The following is a 22,082-nucleotide window of genomic DNA, read 5'->3' as shown; positions in this document are numbered from 1 at the left end:
TGTTATAAATGGTCAATATCTCTTTGTCACACACACCCTATGACCTAGTATTTGTATCCAAGAGACTTTTTAGGCATTCTATGCTAGAGAGGAAGAGAGATTTGAGGAAATTTTAGGGTTCGTTTGTTTTCAGAGATGAATTGAGATTAAAGTTAAAAAGTTGAATAAAATATTGTTAAAATATATTTTTTAATATTATTGTTGTTTTGGGATTTGAAAAAGTTGAATTGTTTATTTTATTTTGTGTGGAGATTTGGGAAAGTTGTAATGATGAGGTGAGATGAGATGAGATGTTTTTGGAAAACAAACAAGGCCTTAATTAAAGGACAAAATTGCACCTTTCACGTGCATCACACGTGCTTGACATGCATGGCTTGTCGGCCGAGATGTATACATCAGACCAGATCATATTCATTTTCCCTTTGAATATTCACGTGATCCACATGTGACCGTTCCCCCGACGGGGATTTTACCAATTATTAATCACATCCTTCCATTTCTTTTTTGTTAATCAATCAGATCCACATCGACGGTGGACAACTGGTGTGATAGAATTAGTGGGGTCCACAATTTGTATTGATATCAGCCATCTGGACTTTGGATCCCTCCTATCGGACGGTTGCTATGGGAACTCCGTCTTAGCGTGGGGACCACACGATTTGGCTGGCAGGTAACCGTCCGTTGACGGCAGGCGTTGAAGATTGCTCCAGCTCCAATATTTTTTTAAAAAAATCTATTTTTACTAGGGTGTGACTTGCAAAAGAATATTGGTTTTTTTCTTTCCGAGAAAATGTCAGCTAAAAATTCTAATAAAACGAAGAATTTTAAAACAATGGTAATTAGGGTAAGTTAAATTTATAAATATACAAGGAAATTGATAATATCTCTAGTGGTTTTATCTTTTTATTTTGACTGCTCGTATATTTTATTTTTATTTTTTTTAATAGTTAAATAAATGACTATTAAATATTAAGAAATTAGTATATTTTTTTCAAAATATTTAAAAAAAAATTATAATTTATATTAGAAACAAATCAAACGATATATGATAAGTAGCATAATAGAAGACCCAATATATAATTATGTGTCATTTGAATTTTATAAAACTATTGATTGATATGTGAGTTTAGTGTAAGAAAGATAGATATATGAAGTAAATTTTATAACATTCGAAGCCATTCGAATAAATCACTAAAATATATTTAAATGCTCAATAAATATTATAGAATCTACGTTTATTTACCTATGGATCTATCTCGTGGTCGAGATCTTAAAGTGAAAGAAATAATTTTTTTCCCATTTTAATTATTGTCGAATCCTTTTTTATTGGGTTTGGATAACTTCATTCACACATAGGAAAAGAGGGAGAATGATAAGGCAAATGAGCTCAGTAGTACGAAGATGAAAATGACGAACTTGCTGTCACTTTGACAGTTTCCTTCCAATCATTACTATTGTTTTAAATTATTGCAAATATAATAATGAGTCCATGGATGGATTGCTTCTTGGCAAACGTGATTCCACCTAATAATATGTGTTCCCATTTCTTGCACCCTTTTGACTGTTTTTTTTTTATTTTATTTTGTTTTACTTTTATGGTCAATGACTTTTGTTTTTAGGTGTGTATAGCATATACTCGAATGTAACATATATAACTATTTTAATAAAAAAAAATATACCTATAAATAATTAACATGACTTTACTTACCAAATTAAGGTGTATCAGTTTGTAGATTTATAAAATTTATTTATAATTAATAATTTATCTTAAGATAGATATATATATATATATATATATTATCATCACCTAAACTCTCTTATCAATGATTATGAGTCACTCCTTGATTTTTTTTTTTTTTTTTTGACAATTCATAGCAAGCTTTCCCATATAAAATGTTACAAAATGGTGTAAAAAGAATACAAAGAACATAAATATATGTAGGTATGGAAATAATGCCTCTCTTTGTATTGTTTGGACTTGATTTAGACACCAAGGAGACAAAAGGAGGGTCACTGGGTCAGCCTATTGATGTAAAACAAGTAGCTTGTTAGTTTGGTATGAATCGATCGGCTACACGGTTTTGTAGACTGTTCAAACTTCAAGCCCGGATGGAACCCCCTTAGAATCTTCCGGGCAGCTTTTCTCTGTATTTACTTACCAAAATAAAAAATAAAAAGAATAATTTATGAAAAATTATTTTATATTAATCAGTTGAACTGATTTGATTTGTAAGAGAAATTTTAAAATTAAATCTCTTATAAATCAAAATTTATTATGTAAACAGCTATAAAAAGTGTGTCATTCATACTGACTTGAAATAAAATTTATAAGTCGGTACGGTGAATATACTAATCAGTTATAAAAGACATATTCTCCGCACCGTTAACATGTCAAATTGGAAAAAAACTTTGAATATGAAATTTTAATCTTCTTGCACAAATCAACTATTGCTACATCAGTAGTTTGTGGAACTTGTATTTTTATACCAAAGTTGCAAGTAGAAGGGTAAAAAATGAAAGCATTACAGATACCAAGTACTCATACAAGTACACCAAAAAGTGGCCAAAAATAATGGTCCACTTTGTATGTCTACAAGAAATTAGTATTCCAACAAATACTGTTTTGGTCTTATTCATTTGGTTGGAAGTTATATTTAAAAAGAGGACTTGGTAAACAGGAGAGGAGAGATAAAGGGTAACCTCATTGTTGCCTTGAGTACACATCATTTTGTTAGTGTTTGATAATATCAACACTTCCCTCTCCATGCTTGGACCACCAAATTAAGAAACTTTGGATAGATTCAATGCTCAATGCTCTCTTCCTCTCTCTTTAACCTCTCTCTAGCTCCCATTCCCATTCTTATCTCACCTAAACACACCAAAGAAAACAATCTCAAAAGCCATCTCTCTTTATCAGCATCCCATGTATTTATAGTTGTGTCTCTCTCCCACCCAAACACCAAAGAAGGCAAAAGGGAAACATGGGCAATGAATACAATCGTTTCCACCACCACCAAAGACTGCATCTCCATTCAAGAACTACATTCTTGCCCATTTTATGTTCAAGAACTTCCATGAAAGATGTGGCAATACTTCCGAAATGGGAAGATCGCTCGGTGTCCTCAGACGATCCTTTGTCCCCAAAAATCGGTTGCATGGGCCAGGTCAAGAGGAACAACAGAGTAGTTGGCTTCCCTAGCTCTCAAAAACTCACTCTCACCACCAAACATAATGCTAACGGCAGCAGCAGCAGCAGTAGCGACGACTCTGTCAAGTACTCCAAGCTCAAGAAACTCTTCTCTTGTAAGAACCTTGCCGCAACCACCGCCGCCGCCACTATCGTCACCGCCCCGGCCACCACTGTAAGATGTCGAAGCCGGAGACGAGTGAACATGAGTGGTGCAAGCGGGCTCAAGAGTAATCATAGTAGTGAGAAATGTGTTTCTATTAGCATCGTTGATTTGGATCCTCCATTACCGGTGATCAAGCGGGTGCAAAAGCCTCAAGGAGAGGAAGTGGACAATCTTTGGAAGAGGAGATCTGGTGGGGTAGCACTGAAAACTCTCCAGCTTCGACAGATTCATCATCCTAAGCGTCATCTTCAACCTACCACTGTTTGACGAGAAAACTTCAATGGAAGATGAGATAGATGATGCCTAAGAAGAAAAAATTATGTAAATGTAAATGTTTTTGGTCTTATTTTCCAATATGGAATATTGTTTGATTCTGTGTGCACAGTTTGCTGCTCCTGATCATGATCTATGTCATAACTGTTCTAATGTAGATCCAGGCTTTTGTTGACATAATAATTGAGAAAAGTCAGCATAAGATCCTGCTGCAGAGAGTATGGTCAGAGCCTTTCCCAGAAGTTTTTTTACATGTAAAATTGGCTTTATGCAAATCAAACCGACAAGCCAAGCTATAGCAAAGTAGCAAACACAAATATAACTTACTCCCTTTTGGTGTTTTCTTTATGGTAATAGAAAAAGCTACCATTGGTCCACTACTACAAAAATGAAATTCAGTAACATTAATGTATCCGTCATCACAAGTGTCATAGAAGGAGCAGAGTATCAGGAAGGGAGAACAGGTTTTCAAGAAAGTTTACACTACAATATTAGAATCGGAACCATTGAAAGTAGAGAAATGATATTTGCAGTTGTGGAGTGAGCAAACGCCGCACAATTCATTTAAAAAAAGTGAATAAATACAAGATCTACATAAAAAAACTAATTTTTTAATAATGGACCCTGCTCTTTTTCAAAAGAATTGCATGTCGCTTGTGTACTCCACGATTGTATCTAACATTACTCTTGAAAGTAATGTTCTTTTCTTTGGCAACACTACATATATATATATATATATATATATATATATATATATAGCATAGGCAGAACAATCTTCATTTGAACAAGCTGGAAGCGAAGAACAAAGAATGCATAACACCGGAACGAGATGGTATTTTTCATCTCTAGTCACAGAAGCTGATGTGGTGTATTTTAAGTAACATTTTAATTAAGTGGTTAATATAATTCACTACAAGAAAAATGATATTTTTTAGCGCCATATTCCGTTGCTAAAAGTGGCAAGAATCGCCGGAATTAGTTTTTTCCGAACGTTTCTGCTTAAACGCACGTCGGAAGCAAAAGTTGCTTTACAGCAAATTTTTTACCAACAATTCTAAAAAATTGTCACAAAAACATAGTTATTTGCGGCGCTGATATACTACCGTAAATAGATATATAAGCGTCAGAAAAATGGTATACATAATCGCATATGTCGTTGCAAAAAACTTATATTGGCAATGCAAATTTGACGAAGTTGCTTATTTTCAACGACTAAAATTTGCTGAAAATAGTCATTTACAAAATAAAAATACTAGTGAAACTGTAGGGCTGCCATAGCATAAAACACACAAAAGATGTGAACAATACATTATAAATACACGAAGCGGATGCAAAAACTATATTTTCTTATAGTGATATTTATTGCGACGACAAAAACGGTGACAATAGGTATAAAGTCGCCGTAAAAGATTATACAGTGAATTCCCATGAGCATTTCCCAACTTTGCACTGGAATTCAACAGCGAAACGACAAATGTCGCAATTAAGGTCCATTCGCGGAAATTTCTTTTGCAGCTAAATGAAAACCGTCGCAAAAGGTCTATTTTCTTGTAGTATAAGAAACTACTTAAATGGTACCTTGTCAATTGGTGTGATTGGAAAATACTAATGTCCATCTATGCTCAATGCATGGATTTTAGAACAATACCAAAAATATTTGTGTCCTTGTACTCCATTTAAAAGAGGTTTCTCATAACAAAAATCAAGCCTGAGACATCAGGTTACCGTCTCACGGATTCGGAATCAATAGGTAATTGATGCTTGATCTAGTATTAAAAAAACCATACCAGATGAATGGCCAAAACCACGAGCAAAGTTATTCTCATTTGTCACGTTTTTCTGAAGTGAGTTTGCAGAATGAGTTGACTGCTTTGGGTTGCGACGCATATGCAGCAAGAACATCGCTTGAAACAACCCTCCACCCAACCAAGCAAGTCTGACGGGGAAGATGGCTTATGCAGTGGCAGCACCAACATGGGGCATGAAAGCTCAAGTCATACCCCTTATTTTTAAAACAAGAAGTTCTTAACAACTCATACCCTACAACTTCTGCCTTTTTCCGTTTTGAAGGAAAATAGAACGAACATAAGTTTGGTTGGACGGTATATTTCGATGAGTTGTAATTCTCACTAATTCATTCTCAAGGTTTGCCTCACCAATTTATTTATTTATTTATTTTTTTTGGGTAGATTTGTTTCATCATTGGGAGGGCACTGCAAGGCAGATAAACAACTCCTCGTTCATGGATCTAAAGCCAAACTCAGAATCCTGCAGATTTATTTCATGGCTACACATTTATGCCAAATGAGAATATTCAACAGCATGTGATGGACAAAGAGAAAGGAACTTGCTTTATCAAATCTAGTATGGAAGTTAACAGTTTTGAATCAACTGAAAAAAGATATATGAATTGTAGCCTAGGTCTACAGATGTAAGAATATACTAATCATTTTTGTCGATACATACAAGGTGTCACAACATAAATAATGCCAATAAAAAGTCACCAAAAACTCCCAGTTTCATACCCTAAAGCCTATAGTTTATACAAGAGAGGGTCAGTTACAAGTCGAGACAGGCAGCAAGCATCTGGATGACTGACTTTGTTGCCATCAACCTTGTTCTTTATATGGGGTCCAAATCAATTTGCTGACATCAACCTCTAAACCACCACGACCAGCAGCTTTTAGATGACGATCCAAGACCTTTGGATCAGCACATATGACATGCTGCCCTTTCCTGTACTGTATCAGTTCGAGGCTCTGAAGGGTGCTCAAAATATCCTCCGACTTAATGGCTGTCATGTCACTTAGCTCCTGCGAAAAGCATAGGATTCAATAGCGCGTACTGAAACAGTGATAACAGCAGAACCAAGGGATTCGAGAGTGTTCATAAAATAATAACCAAGGGATATAACGCCAGAAATACATATATGAAAAGCATCGAAAAGATAATGGCAAAAGTGATTAGTCAAAGCTCAACATCTACACTTTGTTGTATTTACTTATCAGGTTCAACACTAGTATATTGCAACCATCAGGTTCAACTATATCCCTAGACATATCCTGACTTTTCATCTCTTCAGTGTATGGTGCCCCACCCTCACAGTGCTCCTAGTTTTTAGCAAAACCATTATTTTGTATGTTAGTTCTGTAAATTAATTTCTGATAAAATGACAGGAACAATAGGAGAAGTTGAATTCCAAAGAATTTCTGGCGTATTTCTGAACACAGCAAACAACTTCAGAGAAGAATATATGCAACTGAGCCGCAAAGGCAAATTTGTCTTGATCTTAATAAACATGCAAACAAAAGCAAACCTTGATGGAAATATTGCCCTTGTGCTTCTTCAAGATGTCTAAAAGAACCCGGGTCCAGTATCCTCTGTAGCTCAACAGCCCAAGATCAGAAAGGGGCCTCTCAGGTGTGCCAACTTTATTTTCCTTTTTAGAAAGTTCATATGCTGCTCCACACAAGAAATGATTTAACATTTCTTTCTGCTTAAAAATACATGACACAGGACAAGAAATGCAAAGTAGAAACTAAGATGTGCCAACAGCAAATATGCATTAAGTAGATTCTGAAAAAATACAGATAAATTAAATAAAAGGCACTTACAGAAGGCAATTAAAAATTTTCCATAGCCTTTCCTTTGATAAGGAGGAAGGGTGAGGATGCACGCTAAATTATAAGACTCCTCTGAATGCTTTTCCTGGATAAGCAGACACAAAATACATAGCCATATGTGAATTTCAGGGATTTGGGAAAAAGCTACATTCATCTTTCTATTGAGAATTGTCCCCTGCATATCCATTATCTTTAGCCACGATAAGAGTCCGTAAAATAGGGATCAAATGGTTTATAGGGCGCTCAAAGCATAATATATCAAAGATGGACACACAACAACAGAGCAACAAAAAGTGAAGAGGTTAAAGATATTTTCTATGTTTTTTTTTTTTTTCTTTTTTTAATGACAGTGGAACCACCCCACGGCAGACCCCTTAGGACTCACCATGGAACCTAAACCCCCCGGGGAGACTAGCACAACAATCCACCACCATGGCCTCTCACTTAAATCACAGTTTGATCCTAGCTTATATATTTTCTATGTTGTAGCACAGCATTGCCCTCAAATGTCTCTACATTTCAACATTAGAGCGTCATCAACTACAAGAGAAGAGGCCATCAGACACTTTCATTTTCAAAAAGAAAATATAAAAATTTCCACTACCACTATAATCTTTAGAACAACTTTTACTCCCAGAATCAGAGTCCACAAAACATTAAAAAGAACTAAGTTATATGTATAGAATAAACTCTTAGGCCTTGTTTGGATTCCAAACTCACCTCAACTCATCTCATCTCATCATTACAACTTTTCCAAAATTTCCATATAAAATATAATAAACAATTCAAAATTTTCAAAATCCCAAAACAATAATAATATTAAAAATAATATTCTAACAATATTTTATTCAATTAATCTAAAATCATTTCAACTCATCTCTGAATCCAAACGTGGCCTTAACCTCTACTCTTTCTTTTCCATCTTTTGCCCTTGCGACACTCACCCAGGGTGGGCGTACCCATCCCAACCAGGGGTATGCTGGGATTTGCGAAGAACTAAGTCAAGTGCAAACATATCATTAACTTTGCGAAATAGTAATTACTCAGCATTATTAAACATGCTGCATTAAAATTTTTAAAACTTGGGAGTTGAAAGTATATCAGAAAAAACTACAACACCCAATAATTCATTTACATGCATTTGCAGCAAAGAGCCAACACAAGAAATAGAATTGATATACACTAGATAAATTATACATGTGTCATAGTACTTCCATCATGCATTGAGACTGCTAAAAGACACTTCACTCAGACAGCACTGAAAGATGAGAAAGAAAAAAACAAAGTAGTAACAATTAGAAACCATGCGCAGCATTAATATTACCTTGGAAAAATAACCAACCATGTGGCATCCCCGCTCATCGCATTCACACAAAATATAGAAAAGAAACAGGTCGACATCATAATATAGGGTCTTGTGATCAAGAAACAATTTTGCCAAATAACACAGATTCTGCCCATAAACCTTGTTCTTTTTGCCATCAACCTGTTCCAAAACATTGTGTCAAAGATCTTTTCTTTTAAAGTTCAATCAACTAAAAACTTGGGATCTGTGCATATACAACAGTAAGGTCCTACATAATACAAAATAATGAACAGAAGATGAGAAATAGGGAAGGAAAACTGTTCTATATTATATGAAGCACGTGATGGGATTTTCTAAAATTACTATCAACCCAATATAGTTACTTAAAATGTTAACATGAGGTCTCTTTTCTAAAAATATCGATCAGAAGGATACCAACTGATATACAAATTACACATTATTTATCATATATCATCTCCAATTGAAAAACAAGATATGAATTTTCTTTTGATGAGTTAAAAAGAAGACAAGATATGAATTTTAAAAACTAAAAACATAGAGGGAGAAAAAGAAGCAGGGATTTGATTATGAAATCTAATATATGGCAGGAAACTCCAAGGCAAAGGAGTACAACCACCCGATGTACTTAAGAATAAGATAATAAAACTTATTAACCCAAACAAAAACAAACAAATTACTTACCTCGAACATTGACAATGTACCACTTCGGTATATCTCATCACCAGGGGGATGCTTAAGATCACACTTCCTCTGCATATAAAAAATAAAATTAAATAGTGAAAACATCCTAAGATTGCAACCAAAAAAAAAAAAGAAAAGAGATGGAAAACACTAACAGAAGATACAGTAACAAAATTTGAAATGTAACCACTCAAAAAAAAATCCTATCCCCTATTCGATCCTCAATACATTGCAGTACCTAGTTATAACACCATTTCAATCTATTGAAGACCTCTAAAGGAAGAGATCTACATGCCTTGTAGAAAAAGCTCAATGTGATTTCCATCTATAAATGCAGAAATACTAATTTCTAACAATATAAACAAGGAGCATCTCAGCCATGAAACCACTTTAATGTAATTGCAAAAGCACAAAATCAATTAATATGTAACCATTACAGAACCAATTGCATTCCAAATCTTTTTTTTTTTTTATAAGTAAGAAAATTTATTAATCCACATAATTAGGCATAAAGCCCAAGTACACAGGAAGTATACAAGAGAAAACACCTAATTACAAGCTAAGAGTTGGAAAAAGCAGCATGGAAATCATTAAAACTAGTCCCATCCAATTAAATAGCCGATGCCCAATGTAACAACGTATGGAAGAAAAAATCTCTAATCCTTCCCAAAAAATGTTCTCTATTTTCGAAACAACGTCCATTCCTCTCATTCCGTATACACCACATAAGACACAATGGCACCATCTTCCAGACAGCCGCGATTTGACAATTACCCTGAATTCCTCTCCAACAAGCCAAAAGATCCACCCTCCTAGGCATCACCCAAGCAATACCAAGCCTAACAAAAATCTCATCCCATAAAACCTTCAACATGTTAGCACTTCATCCTAAGACAATTCAACCCAGATCGTGGGATCATATATACTGGAACCACGTGTGAATTTGCATATGGAGCTCAAGTTGAGCTGAAGAGAGCTGAAGACACGATCAAAAGAGATTCACATACACTAGCAATCATGAATTAATGAAAAATTTAGGAAAATGTTTGGGGAAGAGGTACCCCTGCCTCTCCAAGCCAAAAATAAAAAAATCTAGTTTGAATATCCTTTAAAAAGTAAAGACAACTTCAGAGAAGTTGAAAGTGTCCAAACTTGCATGGATTTAGCAAAGTCTGAACACCAGCTTTGCAATCCAAAAATAGCCAAGATTTTTCTCACTGAAAGACATCTGGATGAACTAAAGTAGATATATTAGTGTAAAAAGAGTCAGAATTATGGATATGTTAGTTAAACAAGAATTTCCCAATTTTGCATGCTCTACTAGCAAGCTAAACCTAAATCTAATAGACACAGAAAATAAACCTAAATATAATAGATGCAGAGGATAACCTTGATACTATTTCAGAGCCCAGGAAAATAGCACCAGGTAGCTTAGAGTATGGGTATGCAATGCTTCAATGCATTACAAAAAATGCAAGAAGCTTTGAAGACCGAGAGTGATCAATGGATGAGCTTAGAAACCTTTTTTTCAATACTTTACTCCATTGATGGATTGTAATTGACTTTCATGGCATGACATTTCATGAATTTCTTGTATCACTAAATTAGCACGCCTAGGTGTTGCTCTTGTATATGTTCAGTATACTTGGGTTTTTGCCTACTCTTTTGATGAATAAAAATTTGTTTACTGATAAAAAAAAAATTGTTGAGAACAAACTCCCCTTTTGCATTCTTAGGAACATGTAAGACAAACCAATAATATAAGGAGGAGAAAAGTTGAACATGAGGCAGAGCTCACCATATGCCTTTGAAGCTGTTCTTTGCGCTTCATGAAATTGAGGCAAAACTCACAAAAGTAAAGCTTCAAGCAGTCGTTGTATTCTGGTGGAAAGGGAGAAAAGTACCATGTCTCAATCTCGTATCTTCCAAGTTCTATAGTTGCTATGTTTTTCACTTTTGTGAACTCTTCATGTTCTCGCAGGCTAGCAGCATCAAGCTCTTCATGGCCCTAAATAATTGTAAAGGTAATATTCAGATTATATAACTAAAAATATCCAAGATGGCTTGTAATGGAGGCAGGATTATAGCCAGACAATCAGCCTACAACACTCAAATTGGCAGTACCTCACCTAATTTGGTATCATATTGATTAAGTTATATATTCTCAGAGAAAATGACATAATGTTCCTGTGTGTAAGAGTTACTGTGCGTGTGTGCAAGAGAAACAGACGAAGACAGACAGACAGTAAGAGATGGGCAGAGACAGATAGGGGGGAGGGGTAGAAACAGTGCAATCATTTGAGACATGAACGCCATGACCTAACGATTATTATTTTTTTATAAGTAATCTAAAAAACTGAAAATTAGGTGCAAAGTCTCACCAAAGCTCCTCAAATGCATAATCCAACTCATTTTTTTCTCTTCAGGATCAAGGCCAATGAGGTCTAGCTCTCTCATATGAAAAGGGTGAAGAGTGAGGTCACAAATTCAAGACCCACTAGGTGCATGCATGTACTACCTTAAACTTCGTATGAGAGGGTGGTGATTGAGTTCCAACATTGGACAGGGGTTTATGGAATGAGATCCTTAATCGGACAAGGGTGGCTTGGATCATGCCTGGAAGAGTTAGGGATATTCTAAGGTGCTGGACAGGAATTAGGGGTAATGCCCACATAGCTGCTGTGTGGAGAATGATCCCTCATTGCATTATGTGGTGCTTGTGGCTGGAGAGAAACAAGAGATACTTTGAAGACATGGAGCATTCTTTGGATGAGCTAAAGCAATTTTTTTACAAAACTTTACTTTCTTGGGCTTCGGCCATTATTTGTAATACGGACAATCTTCATGACTTGCTTGTATCCCTCACTAGCACTTAGATGTAATTAGGCATGTTCGGTGTATACTACCAGTGTACTTGGGCAGTGCCTTTTATATCAATAAAATTTTACTTTTACTTATAAAAAAAAAAAGTTTAAGAGGGGGAGTTTGTAACAACCGCGTCCCACATTAGGAATATGAATAAACCAAAAAGAGTGAAAGGATATAAAGATAGTCATGGGTACTAGATCCTACATTGCCTATAATGAAATGAGGTTTTATAAGTGATCCTGTGAAAACTTCAAATAGACTAGCCTTTTGGGTAATAGAGCATATGTGATTAGTGTTTTTTATAAGATGTTATGTATAAGATCCAACTAGTAAGGCCGACCATGTGATATTATAAACAAAGGTTTAGTTGGAGGATTTTGTAGCACTCCAGTCTCACATTGGAAATATGAATAACCCACATAGAGTGAGTAGGTTATAAAGGTAGTCATGGGTGCTTAAGTCCCACTCCAACTACTTACTAGCTGGAACCGGAGGCTATAGCTGATTATATGAAAGCTTAAATTGATTAGTCTTTTTGGGGTTACAGTGAGATATAAAAAGCGCTTTCGTTAAATCCTTACAATGCATAACTCACCAATATGAAAAAATAAAAAGAAACACTGTACATTCAGAGTCCACTTTCATTTCAATCCAAGATAATTTGAAAATCTCAACTTGCCTTTTGGTTCACTACATCTCTTTGATTGCTTCTTAAGCTTTTAATATCAGATTTACAAGGAAATACATAAGGCACCAACCAAGATCGACCAAATTTGAAAGCATTTTTTTCTTATATTTACCTACTTATTACAAAAGACTTGTATTTACCTCTACATGTGTCTCATCAATCTTTCGCTTTTGGTGGCGTGTCATTTTCAAGCTTGTAACCTGGAAAAACCCAAGCAAAATTAATCCAATCAGTATTAAAAAGGAGAAAATAAATAGCAGAGGAACCAGGCCAAAATGATCAAGGTATCAGAAAAAGGACAATTTCAATACACAAGAAGTGCCCAGAGATTAAAAAAATAATTCTCGTTTATGATTTGACAAAACTAAAATATTAGAGGAAAGAAAAGGTCGAATGTAAACCCATCTCACATAATCATTACCTTGTCCTCTACCTTCTCATCAACAACAGTCTCTACAGAATCAAGATCAAGTTGTTCAAGCTTCACCCATTCATCAAGCCTCCTATTGACTGTCAAAAAGCATAAACTTATGTATAGGAAACACATTTTCAAAATAAGATTTCAATCTCATTATCACCATATGTTGAAAGTTTAGAGATGGAAATACATTAAACCCCATAGGGAACGAAAATCATTTTGTTCAAATAAAGGGGTTATAGCCACAAATAAGAACATCACTAGGATATCAAATGAAAAAAAAAAAAGATATAAAACAATATTATTTTGTGCCATATAGTGTGAACATGTGCACATGCATATGCATATGCATATGCATATGCATGACAGCCTTATGAAATCCCCAACATACATTTCAGAAGGCATTCAACGAATTCAAATAAGTAAATTGATTCAAACCTCCTTTATATATCCTCCTTGACCATAATTACATGAACTAATGCACCTAACATACCGTGCACTAATTTTAACATGAGCATATGCTCCATTTTTTCACTCACTAATTGGTAAACAGAACACACACAACTGTAATGGAAGAGGAGACACCTATTTGTTCCAGTAACCATTTGCAAAATCTGGTAAATTGAAACAGTTTAAACTAGAACCTCTATGGTTGAAAGAATCAATACCAGGAAAGCAACTGATTTTTCTTCATTGTTTCCATAAAATGATTGCCTGATAATAATTTCAGCATGTTGTATGCCTTGAATATGGAGCACGGTGGGGAGGACAGGTTGCTTAGGATTCATCCCGGGAACAAGAACTTTTCGGTCAGATCACTATATAAGGCTATGTCGTATCAATCCCCTAATGATTTTCCTTGGAAGTGCATTTGGAGGAGCAAAGTGCCTCTCAAGGTTGCTTTTTTTGGTTGGCTGGCTTCTCTTGGGAAAATTCTAACAACTAATAATTTGAGAAAGCGTTGTCTCATTATGGATTGATGCTTCATGTGCAAAATGAATGGAGAATCTGTGGATCACCTACTTCTACACTGCTAGCGGCAAAGATTCTATGGGACGAGATTTTTCACACGATTAGTCTTGCTTGGGTGATGCCTAGGAGAGTGGTGGATCTTTTGGCTTGCTGGAAAGTAATTCAGGGTAATCACCAAATTGCTGCTGTTTGGAAGATGGTTCCTCCCATGTCTTATGTGGTGTATTTTGGCTCGAGAGGAACAGCCGTTGTTTCTAAGATAGAGAACAGTTGTTGGGAAGGATTAGAGATTTTTTCTTCCATACGTTATTACGTTGGGAATTGACTATTGCATTGGATGGGACCTGTTTTCATGATTTCTTTGTTGCTTTCTCTAGTTCTTAGCTTGTAATTAGATGTTTTCTCTTTTATACTTCATGTGTACTTGAGCTATGCTTAATACATGGTTTAATAAATTTTTTTTATCTATCTATAAAAAAATTATCAAACGCCTCATTATCCAGAGAGAGCATTTAACTTGATAATTTCCAAATGTTTTTTTTTATTGCTAAATAAATTTCCTAATGTTACTGAAGAGTCTTTCAACAAGTTGTTAATGAGCACAACACACTAAACAATACTGGCTGCAACTGAAATTTCAAAAGCCTTAATCCAAAAACAAAGGCAGCCATGGCTCAATTCCGTTTGCATATAACAACATTTGCAACTAAATCACAAAGTTGCAATTCTACCGAGTGCAAGATCAGTATACACAGCTCATCTAAGCTGATCACCAAAACTTCAGATAACTATTAACACAACCACCTAAACAGACCTATTGCAATATATAATACCAAATGTTCACCAAAAGCCAATCGTAAGCCTAAAGCCTAATCGACAAAAAATATCAGCAAAGCAGAATAATATGAAGCACCAGAGCACTCAATTACATTTAACAAAAAACAATTTCCTCTTCAAGTAACTTCAAACCCAAAACCCTAACCTATCCCTAACATTAACAAGAAAGGTGACAGATGAGAGGATCTTACACTCGGTGTAATGGACGTAATACTCGTAATCATTGGGCCCACCGATATGCATTTTGCGCCGCTCGATAACCTTGACCGGGTGGAGTTTTCCGTCCCTCCAACGGCACATGACGCGAGTACCAACGTCAAGCGGAAGTATAGACGCTTTCCGCTTCTTCATGGCGTCCGATTCCGGCGCAATTCTGTTTCCACTAAACGTAGCAGTCACCGCAGAGTCGTTCTCCGCTGAGCTAGTCGGTGGAGTATCAATCGAACCCATTTGTTGGACGTCGCTTCGATCGAAAGAGCTCGTGGATGCTGAAATGAAAAAGAAGAGTAAATATTGTGGTATGCAAGGCTTCACGAGAAATGTTATACACCGCAGGATTTGGCTTGCCTCCAGTGACATATTAACCGGAGATCTCCTCTTAGGATTGCCACGTTACTTGCTTTCAAAACAAAGGGCTAAGATGTCTCGTTTGGATTTAGAGAATCATTCATCTCATTTCATTTCATCTCATATCATTTTATTTTATTATTATAATTTTTTTTTAATTTTATATAAAATATAATAAACAATTCAACTTTTTTAAATTCCAATTCAATTTTTTCAAAATTAAAAAAAAAATATTAAAAAGTATGTTCTAATTCTTTTTAACTTTATAATTTTTTTATTAACTTTTTCTCTTTTTTTTTTCAAAATTCTATAAAAAAAATTTAATTCAAATTATTTCACTATTATTAATAAATTATCTCACTATTACTAACAAATTTCTAGTCTCTTGCTTAACAATCCACATCTTCTTCTCAAATTTGAATACAAAACAAGTCATCTATTTTCATTTTAAAATAAAGGGCTAGGACTAAATACACTATTCTTCAGAAGAATTTCTTCTTGTCACAAAACCAAGGTTTTAAATTTGAGAGGGAGCTATTGGGTTAATCTTAGCATTTTATTTTAAAAACAAGTAAAATGGCAAACATAACAAGAGATCTCCTGCCACTAGAGGCAAGCCGAATCCATACACATATATATAAAGTATATTTTTTTTATTAGACCATCAAATATAGATAATAAATATACTAAGGTCATATTTTTATTTTCATTACTATTATCTACGAATTTTTCATTTTTAAAAACATGAATAATTAATTAATAGTTGAAGAATAATATCATAACATGACCAAATAGATATATACATCATAATTATGTCTCCACTAAAAATTGTGGCGGTTGTTGTAGAGTCGTTATCCTCTATGCTAGCTGATGGACTCTCTATCGAACTCATTTGTTGAATATAAAGACGTTTAGATTCGCAAGTCATCTCAGTTCATATCAACTCATCTCACTATTATTTATTACTATTCAGCAACTTTAACTCACAAATCTTACTACTATTCACAACTCATCTCATTACTATTCACAATCCATCTCAACTCATCTCAAGTCATCTCAACTCATCTTCGAGGCTGAGGATGCTGAAGTATAACAAGAAGTAAATATTGAGGTATCTTTTTCAAAACTTTCTTGAGAAATGTTATAACCATATACAGAGGTGGTGGACTCGCTATCGAACCCATTTGTCAGACAAGTCTTCGAAAGAGATCGAGACTATGGACTCTGAAATATAACGATAAATAAATATAGAGATATCTTTTTTGACACTTTCTAGAAAAATGTTATACACCATATATAGGGGTTGTGGATAGAATTTCTTATTAGACCGTTACATAAAGATGATAAATGTTATATACTACAGTCATATTTTATTTTTATTTCCATTACCTACAAGTTTCTTATTTTTTTAAATATGAATTATTAATAATTGATGAATAATATCATTACGACTCTCTCTCTCTCTCTCTCTCTATATATATATATATATATATAACAACTCTATCTCAACTAAAAAATATAGCGGTTATTGTAGAGCTATTCTCCATCGCGCTTCGAAACTGCAGACGCTGAAATATAATGATGAATGAATATTGGGATATCCCTTTCGGGGGTTTCTCGATAAATGTTATACACTATATATAACAGTGGCGAATAGAAATTCTTGTTAGACAGTTAAATATTAATGATGAATATTATAAACTACGATCATATTTTATTTTTATTACTGTTATCTATAAATTTTTAATTTTTAAAAATTTTAATTATTAATAATTTTTTTAATAATATCATAACATGACACAATATATATATATATCTAATTATCTCTCCACTAAAATTGTAATGGTTACTGTAAAATCGTTCTCAACTATGCTTGTCGATGGACTCTTTATTGAACCCATAATATATATCTTCCTATTACTTAAAAGCATGTATAAGATGAACAGTAGTGAATAGTGCCGTCCAAAACCAAAACCACGCAAAACCAAAACCACGGCAAAATCAAGCAAGACCGCGTCCCTCTCTCTGCGTCCTCAAAGCAAAATTACGGCAAAATCTCCACAAAATCACAGCAAAGTGATCACAAAAATACATACAAAGTGATCACAAAACCACGGCAAAACCAAAACCACGGCAAAACCAAGGCAAGACCGCCTCCCTCTCTCTGCATCCTCAAAGCAAAATCACGGCAAAATCCCCACAAAATCACAGTAAATTCATCACAAAAATACCACAAAATACAGCAAATTCACCACAAAATTACCACAAAATAAAAAAATCACCAGACAAATCACAGTGGTGGAGGCGAAACTGGCCGTGTGTGAGAGGGAGAGAGCGTGAGAGAGGTGAGGATGCACGGTGGCTCGGCTGGACATGGGGATGGCTACGAGAGGTGGTCGGTGGCCAAAGGAGGTCCCGGTGGTGGTGCGGTGGCCAGAGGAGGTGGAGCTCTGCCGTGGGTGTGGAGAACCCATGCAAGAGAGAGGTGGACTTCCTCGGGGCAAACGGCAGGGAGACGGAGGCCGAGCTCGCTGGAGGAGGATGGCCGATGGCAGGGGAGGCTACCGTGGAGGTGGTGGCATCGGAGGACGGCGCACGGCGGCGCAGCAACATTAAGCCCATTCGGGCTGTGCACTACCGAGAGAGAGGAAGAGAGAGCGTGAGAGAGGGAGACCGGTGTGGAGGGACTCGCCGGAGTGAGGTGGTGCCGGTGGAAGGGGCGGTGAGACTCACCGGCGCACGGCGGCTCCGGACTGGGCAGTGGAGGAATTGGGTGGGGAGAGCGTACCGCGTACGCTGAAGGAGAGGGAGGAGAGAAAGAGAAATCGGGGGAGAAAAGTGAGGGAGGAAGAGAGAGGGGCAAGGGTTTTACGGTAAAATATAACTTTTGGGATCTAAAATTTGTTTCAATTGTGCAGATTTTATACACTTTAAAATTATATAAATAATTTCTATTAAAATTTAGAGATATAATTATAAAATTGTAATATTTATTACTATAATAAATAATTTCTCTTGTTAAAATTTATATATAAATAATTTCTCTTATTAAAACACTGATTTAAATTAATTTAAAATTAAAATAATTAAAATATAAATAACAAATCATATATAAACTATCAAATTTAATTTATAAAATACTAATATTTCATCATTAAATAAATAATCAAATTTTATTAAATATTTTTAAGAAATTAATCTCAACCCCTCCTTTTAAATCCTTAGATAAATATTTTAAGTCATTATTAAATATTTTTCAGATATTAAATAGCATATAATACATAAACTATCAAATTTAGTTTATAATCCGAAAATATGTCCTAAATGTATATTTCACTTTTTTTATTTCTCTTTTTTTTTCATGTATATTTTTAATCATCGTAAACATTTTTTAAAAAAATAAAAAATTTACAACATCATTAAAAAATACTTCTTTAATCACTAGGTAAAAAAAAAAAAAAAAAAATTGGGCAAACGTCCCTTGGACGTTACCCACTGCTAGTATATATATATATATATATATTTTATAAATACATTTGTACACATTTGATCATATATACTCATATAAAAGGTTTAAAACTTATGTAAACTAAAGTTAAATTCAATATTATACTAGTATGTGTTAATTATTATAAAATAATGTACTTATACTATAATACATATAGACTAATACTTTAGTATATTAAATATCATAGTATTACTACCATGAAGTGTATTTGTATTTTTAGAAAAAAGTTGAGTAGAGATTGTAGTTTTTCAATTTTTGAAATTTATAGTTTTCTATCCTTGAGTAGAGATTGGAGTTGGACAATTCACACTTATAAACCGAACCTAAATTGTCCAAAACTGAAAGTTTCGATTTTGTTTTGAATCGATTTCAAAATTGGTTTACATTGAGACGGTTCTAAAATATCTCCAAAATCAAATCAAATCAAACCGAACCGGTTACATCCCTATTAGGACTCTCTATCGAACCCATTTGTTGGATGAGATTTCGAAATAGTTAGACATCGTGGACCTTGAAATATAATAATAAGTAAATATTAGGATATTCTTTTAGAGACTTTCTCAAGAAATATTATACACAATATATAGAGGTGGTGGATGTAAGTTTTTTATTATACCGTCAAATATACACCATATACAGAGGTGGTGGATAGCATTTCTTCTTAGCCGCCAAATATAGTGATAAATGTTATCTTCTATTGTCATATTTTGCCTTTATTACCGTTATGATCTATGAATTTTTTCTTTTTAAAAATAGGAATTTCTAATAGTTGATGAACAATATCATAGCATAACTCAATATCTATATATATAGTAATTGTGTCTCCACTTAAAACGTAGTGGTTATTTTAGAGTCGTTTTTCGTTGTGTTACTCGCGGTGGACTCTCCATTGAACCCATTTGTTGGCTCGATAGAATTTCTTATTAAACTGTCAAAATATTGATAATAAATGTTATATACAACGATCATATATTATTTTTATTAAAGGTTTCTATGAATCTTTTACTTTTAAAAATTGGAATTACTAATAGTTGATGAATAATATCATAACATAGCCATTTATATAAAAATCATCATACTTAACAGCATTTATGATGGTTTGTCTTGAATCATCAGTAAGATACTTATCCAACTAATGATGAAGAGTATCAAAAAATTCAATAGCTAACAAATCAACAATTTCAACATGAGTAAGATTATGGTTGGTAACATAAGCATTAGCAACCATAGACATCTTATTCATTGTATTGAGGATTTCATGTTAAGATAATCCATCAATGTTCTATTCATAAAACTTATCAGAAGAAAAATAAAATTGCGCTTGAAAAAATCTTACTTCAAAATGTAAATCATGAGGAGTATGTTTGGAATATCAATTTTTTTGTAAAACTAATGGGATTAGGTTTTCTTGAAAACCTTTTTATCTCAGGTTTTACTAAATCAAAATTTTCAAAATTTTCTTCAATTAAAGCAATATCATGATCTGTAGACAAATTAGAAGATTCAGTTTATGTGTCTTCATCAGAGATTACCTTCTTGCATTTACTATTAATAACACAAGCAATGTTACTAATAGAAGTTTTGGTAGTCTCAGTTTTTACTCTTTGTAAGTCAGAAAACATTTGGTCAATTTTTTCAATTGTTCTGGCTTGGTTAGCCTTGAAACTTAAACCTTGCTAAGTTTCAGGTGAGTTAACAAAAGGTTTTTCAATTTTAATAGAAGATGTAGGTTTTTCAAATTTTTTTTCAATACGGTCCAATTGTTGACCAAAACATGTAAAGAATTATTGATGAAATTATTTCGTTAAATAATCTTCTTTGTTTTAATAGAAATAGGGGCATTGGAATCAACAACATGAGTCTTTGCTTTAAGACCCGTTTAGATGTTGAGCTGAGTTGGGTTCTTTATAATTAGTAGTGAGTTGAAATTGTGAAATGAGTTTTATGAAGCCCACTTAAGACGAGTTTAGATGTTAAGATGAATTTAAATATATTTATAGAAAGTTGAAAAAGTTGTGGGTGCCGTGTCTGAAAATGTGTTGAGTTGAAAAATATTGTAAGTCCAACTTGTAAAGATGTTTTGAGCTGAGATGAGTTTAATAATTTGAGAGTTGTGTGTTTGGATGTTAAACTCAGCTTAAAAGATGGATGGCTTGATCGAATAATAGATTTTTTTTAATAACAAAATTAGATTTTTTGACCATATTTAAACTATTCTGAGAAACATTCTTTGAAATATAATAGTTTTCAACAAAATCAAGAAATAATACATGCTTTTGCATATCATGCATTTTTTCTTTCTATTTTATTTTTACACGTAATTTTTCTTTGTTATCAAAAGTAGCATGATAGCATTTTTTTTTTCTTTATTTTTAATAGAACTATACTCATTATATAAAGAAATAAGATCAATTTCAAAAACTTTTTTTATCCTAGATAACTAACTGGTTGTGAATAATATGAGAGGCAAAATCAAAAGCAGTAGAAGACTATGAGACATATAAGAGGTCTCTTCTTATTGTAAAGTCATTCTCTGCTGAGCTACTCATTGGACTTAGGGTGAAAAAAATAGGAAAACCGATCGAATCAGGGGTTTGGTCCAATTCAGTTGGTTAACCGAATCGAGATTGGTTCATTGTTGGTTTTCATGTTTTGAAAACCGTTTTAGACTGAACCGAACCGAAATATATAATATTTTTTATATTATATATGATTTTTATGTTAATTAATATAATATGAAATTTTAATCTTAAACATGGATATTAATATTATTTTATTAATTTAAACTTACTTTATATATATATATATCAAAGATAAATATATTTTTGATATAATAAATTATAATATATATTTTTTGATAAATACATTTTTTCACATTGGATCAGATATACTCGTATAAAAATTTTAGAACACTATAATTAAATTCAATACTATATTAGTATGTGTTAATTAGTATAAAATAATAAA

The 22,082-nt window shown here is 33.8% G+C and overlaps 2 protein-coding genes across 2 annotated transcripts; one reads left to right on the top strand and one right to left on the bottom strand.

Moving 5' to 3' along the window:
* The first annotated feature begins 2,981 nt into the window (after window positions 1-2,981).
* On the top strand, window positions 2,982-3,620 carry LOC109013162. Its single transcript, XM_018995150.2, has one exon. It carries the CDS (start codon window positions 2,982-2,984, stop codon window positions 3,618-3,620), a length of 639 nt encoding a protein of 212 aa, XP_018850695.1.
* A 2,375-nt stretch (window positions 3,621-5,995) lies between these two features.
* On the bottom strand, window positions 5,996-15,572 carry LOC109013159 (histone acetyltransferase of the MYST family 1). Its single transcript, XM_018995144.2, has 9 exons — window positions 15,232-15,572; window positions 13,235-13,323; window positions 12,954-13,013; window positions 11,056-11,265; window positions 9,258-9,326; window positions 8,574-8,735; window positions 7,241-7,334; window positions 6,943-7,085; window positions 5,996-6,439 (listed from the first exon to the last, which is right to left on the bottom strand). The coding sequence occupies exons 1-9, from the start codon at window positions 15,488-15,490 to the stop codon at window positions 6,236-6,238; spliced, it is 1,290 nt and encodes a 429-aa protein (XP_018850689.1). The 5' UTR covers window positions 15,491-15,572; the 3' UTR covers window positions 5,996-6,235.
* Between the last annotated feature and the right edge of the window lie 6,510 nt (window positions 15,573-22,082).

This window comes from Juglans regia, chromosome 13 (genome assembly GCF_001411555.2).
Source record: "Juglans regia cultivar Chandler chromosome 13, Walnut 2.0, whole genome shotgun sequence".
Classification (NCBI taxonomy): Eukaryota; Viridiplantae; Streptophyta; class Magnoliopsida; order Fagales; family Juglandaceae; genus Juglans; species Juglans regia.
Note: the sequence above shows the minus strand (reverse complement) of the source record. Positions and strands in the feature narration are given on the sequence as shown.

Excerpts from the sequence above, each read along its gene's own strand:
- LOC109013159 (XM_018995144.2), bottom strand. The coding sequence starts at position 15,490 with ATGGGTTCGATTGATACTCCACCGACTAGCTCAGCGGAGAACGACTCT. Across the intron at positions 8,736-9,257 it reads GTACATTGTCAATGTTCGAG|GTTGATGGCAAAAAGAACAA; the intron begins GTAAGTAATTTG and ends GTTTTGGAACAG. Across the intron at positions 7,335-8,573 it reads TGGTTGGTTATTTTTCCAAG|GAAAAGCATTCAGAGGAGTC; the intron begins GTAATATTAATG and ends CTGCTTATCCAG.
- LOC109013162 (XM_018995150.2), top strand. The coding sequence starts at position 2,982 with ATGGGCAATGAATACAATCGTTTCCACCACCACCAAAGACTGCATCTC.